This window comes from Cyclospora cayetanensis, unplaced genomic scaffold (genome assembly GCF_002999335.1).
Source record: "Cyclospora cayetanensis isolate NF1_C8 unplaced genomic scaffold, CcayRef3 CcayRef3_contig_373, whole genome shotgun sequence".
Classification (NCBI taxonomy): domain Eukaryota; phylum Apicomplexa; class Conoidasida; order Eucoccidiorida; family Eimeriidae; genus Cyclospora; species Cyclospora cayetanensis.
Genome location: NW_020312340.1, coordinates 1 through 11,426, shown reverse-complemented (window position 1 = coordinate 11,426; position 11,426 = coordinate 1). Strand labels below are relative to the sequence as shown.

Below are 11,426 nucleotides of genomic sequence, written 5' to 3'. Positions count from 1 at the left end.
ATTATATTTGTCTTGTTTTGTATAGAGACGAGTAGCATAGTATTATTGATTCTTATTTTATGTTTTAGTGACACGGCGACCAACGAGAGTTACACTGTGGACAGAGACAGAGATCGAGAGAGGGAGAGAGAGAGGGAGAGAGAGAGAGAGAAAGAGAAGGAGGAGGAGGAGGAGGAAGAAGAGGAGCGGACAAGTGCTCGACTGCCTCTGTTGTGAACTACGCATATGCATGCGTGCCAGGCAAGCCGGAGAGAGAAAGCCTCGCATTGCAGCGCATCGACGGTCTAAGGGGGGAGGACTGAAGGACAGACTTGCTGGACGTGTCACGTCTTCGCATTCGCAGATACTCCGTCCGAAGGGCATCGCGTGCAGCAAGAGACAGTCTCGGCTGACATCGAAATCGACAGTATGCTAGATACGAGGCAAGCAGACTCTTGCTTATTGGGGGACGGGCCTCTTCTTCCTGAAGACGGCGCGCAGCAGCCACACGAGTGCACAGCAGGGGTAGAAAAATAGATATACATACATGTCCTTCACTGGGCTGAAACGTGTGCATGCGGCGAGCGGCGAAATTTTCACTGGAAATGCGAGCGATGGAATGGTCGCAGCAAGAGGGACCTTTCCCCCTTTGCCCATGCGGTGACAGCAGCAATAATTGCAGCAGTAATAGCAGCAATAATTGCAGCAATAATAGCAGCAGCAGTAGTGGCAGCAATAATAGCAACAATAGCAGCAGTAATAGCAGCAGCAGTAGCAGCAATAATAGCAGCAATAATAGCAGCAATAATAGCAACAATAATAGCAACAATAATAGCAGCAGTAATAGCAACAATAATAGCAGCAGGAATAGCAGCTCGAGGCAAGAAAAGTGCCAACTGACCGAACTAGCGCCACCAGCGAAGGATCTGCACAGCTTGGCAGCAAGTGTTCTATCTGCTACGGGGCATGCCGTATCTAACAAGAGGTAAATCAAGTCGAATCGCGAGAAAAGAGATGGTGGAAGGTTGATGTTTTCGACAACCGCGCGCTGGCGATCGTATCTGAGGAGACAAACACAAACACACACAGGAGAATCAAGAAACAGGCAGGCACAAATACGTTCACGAGAGACGCAGAAAATGTGAGGAAACAAAGAGCTTTGCAAAGCATACCGCGAGTTGATGGGATTCGCAGATGCCAGGATAGCTGTACGTGCTCTAAGGGAAGCTACAATGCCAGCCTTCGCCACAGTGACGCTCTGCTGCTCCATCACTTCATGCAGAATAGCCCTGATACACACGCACCAAGAACTCCCACAAACACATGCTGACACCTTTTTGTACATGCATGCATGCATGCATGCACATATACACACATATATATATATATGTAAACATAAACATACATGCACACACAGATATACACACACACAGATATACAGATATATACATCCATATAGATATTCATAAAATACAGCTTTCTTACTTTACCCATTACTGCCCGTTGTTGCTTCATCAGCGGAGTTTGGGAGTCAACAGCAAGGCCCTTTACCTTGCGTTTTCCTCCATTTTATCGAATTCGTCGATACAGCAGACGCCGCCATCTGCCAGAACAACTGCTCCACTCTCTAAAACAAACTCGCGCGTGTCAGGATCCCGAGACACCGCAACAGTGAGGCCCACGGCGCTGCTCCCGCGGCCTGAAGTGTATACACACCTGCAACAAAGGGCAGCAGCAAGGGCAGCAACAAACGAGAGTGCAAAAGGGGCGAGAAGACACTGACACAATGCATACACATACACACAGAGATAGATAGACAGACTGACAGACACACTACACAAATACACATACGCAGAGACACAAAGACACATACAGAGAGACACACATACACAGAGACAGAGGCACATACACAGGGAGACACATGCACAAAGACATACACACACAAAGACACATACACACAAAGACACATACACACAAAGACACATACATAAAGACACGTACACACAAAGACACATACACACAAAGACACATACAAACAAAGACACATACACACAAAGACACATACACACAAAGACACATACACAGAGACACGTACACACAAAGACACGTACAAACAAAGACACATACACAAAGACACATGCACACAAAGACACATACACACAAAGACACGTACACACAAAGACACGTACACACAAAGACACATACACACAAAGACACGTACACACAAAGACACATACACAGAGACACACACACACAAAGACACATACACAAAGACACGTACACACAAAGACACGTACACACAAAGACACATACACACAAAGACACATACACAGAGACACACATACACATAAACATGCATGCTAGCGCGATAGTCTCTGAAGCGGGGATCTCTTGCGTTCGAAGAAAAGATGTGAACTCCTCTCCCCCCCCCCCCGACAACAACCCCTCTCTTCGTACCTCGGTGCAATCTGATGGACATATTGAAGAAGTTGCGACTTTGCAGTTGCGGGATCACCGCAGAGGAGCACGTGAAGCTCGCTTCTGTGGAGTGATTGCCTTTGTTGCTGCCTCGCCTGAAGCTGCTGCTCCGACTCTTGTTGCAGCCGTGAGCCGCCAACGAGCTGGCAGAGAATGCCTTTCTTGACGTCATCCCTTCCAACAATCGACGGTGCCAGTGAAGACACCAATAAGTTGTAGATATCCTGCGAACAGAACGCAGTATTATGGACGGCATCAGCAGCAAAAGTGCATGCATGCTGGTGATGGAAAGGCAAGCCTCTCTCCTTCGGGAGCGTTCAAAGGCAGCAGCTGTCCACACGAAGACACAGGAGGTGGTGTGCTGCTTTTGCTGCTTTTGCAACTTTTGTTGCTACTGCTGAGCTGCCTGTCGTGGCTGCGGTGCGTCTTACGGGCTGCTGCGAGAGCTCAACGATTTGTCTCTCGAGGTCAGGAGAAAAGCTGACGCTTTCTTCTTCTCGCTGTTGCTGCTGGTGTTGTTGTTGCTGAGCAGCAGCAACGGCGCTGGAACGGGTGGCCTTATCGCGTTCGTCCCTTATGACGTGCAGCAGATTGACGTATGTTCTGAACACGGAGTGCTGCATCCGCATGCGGGGGTTTACGCGCATGGGAGAAGCCTTGAAGATGCCTGAGAGCCAAACAAAAATATCACAGCGGCTTCGAGGAGGCAGCCGTTCGCCGTTGTCTTGCGGAGGAGGGAAAAACGGAGACAGAGAGAGAGACAGAGAGATATATATATATATATAGAGATATATATATATAGATAGATACAGAGAGTGAGTGAGTGAGTGAGTGAGACAGAGAGAGAGAAAGAAAAAGAAAGGAAAAAATGCGACATCCAGCAAAAAAAACCGCGAGGGGCCCCACACGGCGTTACAAATGACGGCAGCAGTAGTAACGCCAGCAGCACCATTAACACCCTGAGGTTCATCAGAGTATTTGTTCTGCCTGCTCAACCCCCCCCTTCACACCCTTCTCCCCTCCCTGCAAGGCGATGAACGCATTCATTGCACACAATCGGAGGTCAGAGCGTACCTGTGATTTCAACGCGATCGCCTGGTCTGCAGGAGTCGACGAGCTCGTCATAGGCATACACAGTGAGACTTTGCGGCGTTTCTCCCGGCTTGAGATTTTCGGGAGCTTCCGTGATCTTGATAAGCTGTTTGGAGGCAAAGGCACACTGCTCCAGCCACAAAGACATTGAATTTGCCGCGTTGCATGCTGGGCAGCGTGAGGGCTGAACAACATCCCCGTTGAGAACGCATTCATACTTCTCGTGGCTGCAGAGGCTCTGACCACGCGCATCTCTTGCTGCAGCAAGCGGCGAAGAAACACAGGCGGAAGCCGCATGAGCGGGAGGGGAGAAAAGTAGACATTGGCGATTTGCAAGGCGTTAAAAGCAGACGATGGGGGTGTGAAGGCCGCTAGGTTTGGAGCTAGCAGCGTGCTGCCCTTGCTGCGAGGAAAATATCCTTCTACAAGGCTGATTCGTGTGCACGGCGCTTTTCCTCTGTGCGCCAGCCCTTCGCGAATTTTCTTTTGCTTCCAGCGCGGCAGCCGGTTACGTCCGTTCGCGTCTCACCGTGGCACCGAAAGGCGGCAAGCGTCATTTCAGGGATGACTTCAGACACCCGAATAACCACTCCCCGCAAGCAAATTAGGCGTTCAACATCGACTGTGGGGTCCAAAGATCGAAGGGAATCCAAAAGCGCTGGAGGCTTCGAGTGCAGACGAAGACGGGGGGCCTGAGGAGCGAATCGATCGCAAAACGAGCGCTTTTTCGGCGAGGAGGGGTTGTTGCGTGGCGTGGGGTTGACGAGGGGTACAAGAAGGCCTTTCAAGCCATCGCTAGCAAAAGCACAGCGACCTTCTGCCCTAACGCAAGGCTAGGGAGGCACTCTTTGCACTTCCTCGCGAAGACGCAACGAGCAGACCCTGGTAGGTCCAGTGCCTGAGCTAACCTGTTGCAGCAAGAGTTCATCAGCTGCTGCTCGCTCCGTCTCAGGCTGGAAAAGGCCGTGAAGCTCTCTCAGCTCGGCAAACTTGGCGCGCAAGATCGCATCGAAGGCTGCAGTGGCGTCCTGCGGTGCATTCACGATGGCTGTGTACAGGAGAGGACTGTAGGCGTAGATGTGCTGTAGAGACACCCCAAAGGCGAGGCGCTCCGCGCCGCCCGCTGCTGCTGCCGATCCCCTCGTTTCCAGAAAGCGAAGCAACTTCAAAAGATAGAGGGCACGGGGGCGATCGCCAATGCTGAATGAAGAATCCACTTGCGGCTGCCACGCTCCAGAAACCAGTTCTAAGTCCTCTTCAAGAGTCTGCACCACTGGAAGAAACAGGCGCAGGCGGAAACACCGCGGCGAGGAAAGAAACGCGCAATGGGCAATGCGTCTCTTCGTAACGGTGTGTCTCTACGACTTGAAGGCATACTAGCTCGCATGCATACACTAGCTCGCATGCATACACTAGCTCGCATGCGTACACTAGCTCGCATGCATACACTAGCTCGCATGCATACACTAGCTCGCATGCATACACTAGCTCGCATGCATACACTAGCTCGCATGCGTACACTAGCTCGCATGCATACACTAGCTCGCATGCATACACTAGCTCGCATGCATACACTAGCTCGCATGCATACACTAGCTCGCATGCATGCAGACAGACAGAGAGAGGGCAAAAGAAAGAGAAAAGGGCGTGGAAAGCTCTGGCTGTTCACGACTCGGCATGGCGTGTGATGTTCGGGAGGGAGATCTTAGACTTCGAGGCTTTTTGCGCTATAAGCACAGGATAACGGATTGTGGAATTCGCATTACATCCGTCGAAGTCTTCGAGACAGAAGTTATTGAGAAAATCGTCAAAACGCCTCTCCATATCGGGGTCCACCACGTCCCTTGGCAGCTCGGGGAGGCGCTGCATTTCTGCATCTAGGAGGAGAAATTCTCTGCCCATGTCTCCAAGATCAGCTCTTGCGAAGCGCACTCTTCTAATAGCCAGTGGAGTGCCGCCGTATTCGCTGGCGGCTCCCGAGGAGGCAGGGGGGCCCCCCAGGGGCCCCCCGTGCGATCCCCCCAACAAGGACCCTTGACTCGCTGCACCCATTTCGCCACTGCCCCCTACAGGAAACGGCATCCACACGAACACACGCAGACATATATATGTACATATATATTTATACACGCATTCATACATACATGCACACACACACATATACACACCCCGTACAAACGACAGTTCGTGTTTGCACTTTCACGGGTGAGTGAATTGAGAGAGGTGAGTGAACTAAGGAGGTGCCCCCCGTCCCCTTCTCAGAGAGAGAGACAGACAGACGCAGAAGCGATTTTGCAGAGCCGGAAGACATATCCATCCATCCTAGCCGGTTGGTGTCTCTCTCTCTATATGTATACATATATATATACATGCAGTAGAGAAAGAAGAAGCTCCCAAGAACCCCGAGGCAGGGGGAGGAACAGCCGCACAGAAGGCGGCAACAGCTGGAAGAAGGCGAGCTGTCCTTACAGGCTCTCCTCCTGGATATCGGTGATCGCGTTGCCTGAAAGCTCTGAGGATGACTCCTCTGCCCTTCAGTTTCTGAGGCACCCTGCGTTGCATGGAGAGGCGTCGCAGCCTGGCGAGGCCTCGGCGGTGTTAGATCCTCCTCCATTGTAAAGAAGGAGTGCTGCTGCTGTTGTTGCTGATACGAGCGCTGCCAGTGGCGAGGCTACGCGCAAACGGGGGATACGGCCTGAGTCGAGCAACTCCGTATTTACAGCTTAGAGAGGCTGAAATCGAAGGGAATGGAAAAATAAGGCAGAAGGAGACCGGAAGGGAGACCGAGGAGAGAAGAACACGGAGTTCAGGGAGGGGGGTGGCAGGCTCAGAAAAGTATTGGGGAGCGCCTCAACACTACCCCAGTGAAGGAGCAGGCCTATGGACTTTTTGTTGTTCATTAATAAACAAAAGAAGATGAAAAACCAAAACGATGCAGTACCAGCGGCTGCGCATAACGCCACCAATGGCAGCGGCACCGTGTACTAGCAACAACCCCCCCTAAAACCACCCCGCACGACCCACAGACAGTGAAGAGTGTTGCAAGAGCAACTGCTCCTAACACCGTATCCGAACCTTCTTAGGCGATATTCCACCTATGACACCTCTTCTAGAAATATGATTGGCATAATAGTGGTTTTCACCCCCCTTTTGTAGTCAGGTGTAACTTCCGACGCCGCAAGGCATCCCTGGAGTCAGTTCGCAAGCCGCTATAGGACAAGCGGTACGACGCAGGCAGCGTTTCCTCCGCCAAGTAAAAACAAGCCTATATCCCTAAAAGCCAGGCTTCGGAGTCTAAACCCTATGTCGGCAGCCATCACACACCGCGTCCGAACGAGCGGTGCATGCATTCCAGTAGCTCATCGCAAGGCGCTGCACCTAACCCGATGCCCCTCCTCGTGGCGCTCCGGCCTACGTTTTAGCCGAAGTCGCTGCTAAGAATCTCTTCAAAAAGCCTGGTGTGTCTACGCATTCCTTCGCCTATTTGAACTGCAGCTTAATGTGCATGCTCTTCCCCTGAGGCAGTCCTGTTGCGCCGCGTCATTCGAGGTAGGCAGCATGCGTGGACGCCTCGATCGGCTGCTCACAACTCTGGACGATCAAATCACGCAGCAAGGACCGCATGAATCTTGGGGCCTTAGCGGGAGCTGCGACAAACGACAGTCCACTCGTCGGGAAGGGAATCTGCGTGCTGCGGTGTAGTGCCACTTGAACGCGCGATTCTTGCGCATGGCCTATCTAATTTACAAGGCGGTGGTTGAACGTCACACTAGTCACTATCCGAGATGCATACACTGGGAACTCGGTTTCTACTGCCACTGCTTAGGCGTTGCCTTGCTAGCGTTGCCCCCCCTGCTGTGTTATCTGCAGAGGGGCGTCCAGTGTGTGTGGTCGGTGGCGCTGCTGCTGTATCTGCTCCTAATTTCCATTTGTCGTGCTGCTTTTGACCCCGTGCATACTGCCGCTCCAGCCCGTCGCCTTCCCTTGTTGCCGCTGTAGTTGCTGTAGGCACACAACTGCTTGCTGCGCTGCTCGCTACACTACTGGTAGGCGAGAACAAGCCTTGTTGTTGCTGCTGTTGGGAGCACGCCTCGAGCGAGAATCCCTCCGCGGCTCGCACAGACGTTGCATGCGTCCTCTTAAGAGCAGCAGCAGCAGCGGCCACCACCGCTGCGCGTGGGGTTGCTGCTGCACCTCGACGTTTCTGCTGCGTTCGCTCGGTGACAAAATAGAGCAGTGCCGCCTGCAGTTGGGAGTTCTCTTCCTGGGCAAGCTGTTGCAGTTGGTGTAACTGCTGCAGCACGTGCTGCTGCTGCTGCTGCAAAACGTTCAGCTGCTGCTGCAGCGCTCGAATCTGCTCTTGTTGCTCCACAAATTGCCTCTGAAACGCTGCATGCCAGTTTCCTAGCTCCCCAACCTGAACAGACATCTGAACTTGCTGCTGCTGCAACTTCTGCTGCTGCTGCAGCTGTTGCTGCTGCTCTACAGCCTGCTTCTGGAGCTGCCCCTGAAGCTTAAGCAGGTGATGGTGTGCCTGTTGCCGAGTTGCACTGGATGCCTCTGAAACAGCAGCGGGGGGAGCAACAGCAGCTGCTGCTGCCCCAGTGCTGTGAAGACGATGCAGCAAGTCACCCAGTTGCTGCTTTAGTAGCAACGCATCGGCAGCAAAATCAGGCAGCACCCTGCAAGACTCGCATGCAGTGTCGCTGCACGTCCGTGACGGAGGCGGCAGCAACAGCTGTTGCTGCTGCTGCTGCTCTGGGTGCTCATGGTGGTGATCGTGGTGTTGTTGTTGCTCTGGTTGCTCATGGTGGTGATGGTGGTGTTGTTGCTGCTGCTGTTGTTCTGGGTGCTCATGGTGGTGGTGGTGTTGTTGCTGCTGCTGCTCTGGATGCTCATGGTGGTGGTAATGGTGTTGTTGCTGCTGCTGCTCTGGATGCTCATGGTGTTGTTGTTGCTGCTCTGGATGCTCACGGTGGTGGTGTTGCTGCTGCAGCAGCTGCGCAGCATTGCCTTGTAACAGAGGCTGCAGCAGCGGACTGTGCTGCTGCAGTCGCCGCAGCTGGAGCTGCAAGTCTTCTAGCTGCTGCTGCAGCGCATGCACTGCGCCTTCAGTATCCTGGATAGCCACAGATCCTTCAGCCGTCTGCATGAGCAGTGTCTCCTGCCGTGGCTGCCTTTGCCGTTGCCTGTGCTGCTCCCCCGTCTTGGCTGCCTGCAACATCTCGACAGCTGCTGCAGCGTCTGCATACACGGGTGGCACAAGGGGCTGTTGCAGCTGCACGTGTTGCTGCAGCTGCACGTGTTGCTGCAGCTGCACGTGTTGCTGCAACTGCACTGGGGTGGAGGGTGAAGGCATGCAGGAGCTGCTTTCCACTGCCCTCCTTTCGAAGCCGCTTGGCAGATGTTCCCGCTTCGTCCCTGCATTCGAGCGAATGGAGAATGCGGCGGATGTGAGGAGATTCGGCAGACATGCAGAGCTGCAAGGAGTGCTTGAGCCGCCCTCGCCATGCAGCACTTGGCTGGCTGCAGCTGCGGCTGCATGCACAGGCATTTCGCAGCTGCAGCCAGAGGATCCAGCGGGCAAAAACCCCGTCATTCGAGGAACCACCCCTCCACCTAGACCGACTGCACGCCTCGCTGCTGCTGCTGCTACTGAAGCTGGCGAGGACGATATTGCGTCCAGCGAAAGGTTTGCCGGAGCATCAGCTGTATGTACACCTGTACTGGGGAGAGGTGCACTGCCAGAAACAGGACGAGGCGTCCTGCGCGGCTCAAGAGGGAAACCCAAGCTTACAGCTGCTCGCGAGAGCAGGGAGTGCTGCTGCTGCTGCTGCTGCTGCTGCTGCTGCTGCAGATCTTTCTGCTGCAGCAGCAGCTGCTGCAGCATCTGCTGATGCTGCCCCGACTGGTGCCCCCACCGCGAAGGCTGATGCGCCTCCTGTAGGACATGCTCGTTGGAATCCCTAGGCGGCACTCGCTGGGCTTGCAGCGTCAGGGAGAGTGGCTGCTGATTTCGCATTGGCGTTGCTGCTGCTGCTGCGCTTGAGGCAGCCGATGCTGCTGCCCCTGCTGCTTGTCTGATTGAGAGTCAGAAGGCTCACTTTCCTGCTCCGTCCGAGCAGGCTCTGCTGGACTCCTTGTGGCAGCTAGCTCTGACACTCTATGAGCGCTTCCGCCTCGGAGGCGGCGGCCCGAGTGTACATACACCTGGGAGTGACTGGCGTTCCCGCCAGAGCTGCACACCAGCAGCACACGCAGCCTGCTTGCCGATGTGTTTTCTGAAGCGGAGGTACGGAATGCCCTCGCATAACAGTCAATGGTGCACCTCCTGATGAGGAGAGTCCTCCAGGTGTATCTGCAGAGGATGCGGACGATAGGAGTGCCTACACAGCATCCGCGGCAGCCGGTGCTGCTGCCGACGCAGGTCCTGAGGTTGGAGCGCACATTCATGAAGTTCAATGCTCATATTCAACAGAACGCCCTCTCTTTCTGAAGTTTGAATGCCCACTGTGGCTGCAAGAAACAGCGACCACGGCTTCCGTTGCAGCTAGGGGGCCCCTGTGCCGGTGTTACGCTGGTCTGCGTGTGAATCGGCGCAACGACATACACAACAGAAGAAGCATTTTCTTGTAATACAACATGCCACGCCCCTAAACCCTTGTCATACCTCCCCCTTTTGGTCTTTCCGCAAGCCCCCTCTCCCGATCCGCCAGTGTCTCTGCAACGCAGCAGACCCTTCTCGGGTTTGCTGCTGCTGCTCGCAGCTGCTGCAGGAGGCGGCAGCGAACATTTCCAGAAGATCCGACTCCCCACAATGTGCCGCAACACCCCGACACCAGCAGCTGCTCCAGCAACGACAACAAGTGCTGCTCTGTACTTGCGCGCCCGTCACTCCCTCTAGCAGCCTCGGCAGCAGCAGCCCTTCGCCGCCGTTCTGTTTCTCTCCGGCTGGCGTCTGCCGCCCTCGAATGCCAGCCATACCGCAGCTGTGTGAGGCCGCTACAGAGGAACTCGGAGCAATTCAGCAGTTCGCCCGCGGAGCGGCAGCAGCAGCTAAGAAGCAGTCACAGAGACACTTGCAACCCAAACAGGTGTAGTCTACGCAGCAGCAGCAGTGGCTGTACGCTTCATTCTGGTGGTACTATGCTGCATGGAACAGGCCTTCGCGCTCCCGTTACCACACGGGGTGTACCCCCTCTCCCCCGTTGGAATGAGGAGCTCTCCTCTCTATCCGTTCCCTTTCCCAATGGAACGGAGATTGAACCTGCCGCAGCTGCGCACAGCAGTGCCAGCGGCAGAAACGGCCGCTGCAGCCTCTGCTGTGCTGCCTTCGGCTGCGGTGCAGTGTCTGGATTCTTCTTATTGCTGATGGTCGGGTGTATAGTGCTGCAGTCTGCAGTCTCTGTAGCAGGCGGCGAAGGTGCGCTAAAAGATACAAAACCAAGAGGCTTATGGGCAAAAAAATCTTCCTGCAAAAGGACGAACATCCACGTCCTCTTTCTATCACTCGCGCTCTCTATCTCCCTCTATGGCACTCTTTCTTTCTTTCTCTCTATCGCTCTTTATCTCTCCCTCTCTCCGTCCCCCTCCCTCTCTCTATATATATATTCATCTCTATCACTTTTTCTCTATTCATATCGCTCTTTCTCTCCACCTTTTCTCTATCCATCTCTATCTCTCTATCCCTATCCCTCCCTCCCTCCCTCACTCTTTCTCTGTCTGTCTGTCTGTCTTTTTCTCTTTTTGTCTTGTTTGGAAGATCACCTGTCATAACTCCTGTCACCAGAGTATCTTCTTTGCCGTCTTCCGCTCTCACAAAAAACTTACATTCTCTCACCCTTTCATTCCCGTCTTTCTTTGCTGTGAGTTCTTTT

General features: G+C 53.8%; 2 protein-coding genes across 2 annotated transcripts; both read right to left on the bottom strand.

Moving 5' to 3' along the window:
- Nucleotides 1-315: 315 nt before the first annotated feature.
- LOC34619304 (DNA replication licensing factor MCM4) lies at nt 316-6,163 on the bottom strand (the record flags this gene model as incomplete). Its single annotated transcript, XM_026334165.1, has 11 exons — nt 6,019-6,163; nt 5,316-5,615; nt 4,458-4,822; nt 4,052-4,241; nt 3,532-3,801; nt 2,889-3,124; nt 2,437-2,681; nt 1,531-1,695; nt 1,152-1,268; nt 881-1,040; nt 316-463 (listed from the first exon to the last, which is right to left on the bottom strand). Coding segments are annotated over exons 1-11 (2,341 nt in total), but the record flags the coding sequence as incomplete, so codon positions are not given.
- A 1,155-nt stretch (nt 6,164-7,318) lies between these two features.
- LOC113146537 (putative mediator of RNA polymerase II transcription subunit 12) lies at nt 7,319-9,422 on the bottom strand (the record flags this gene model as incomplete). Its single annotated transcript, XM_026334164.1, has 3 exons — nt 7,319-8,302; nt 9,131-9,270; nt 9,347-9,422. Coding segments are annotated over 3 exons (1,200 nt in total), but the record flags the coding sequence as incomplete, so codon positions are not given.
- Nucleotides 9,423-11,426: the final 2,004 nt, after the last annotated feature.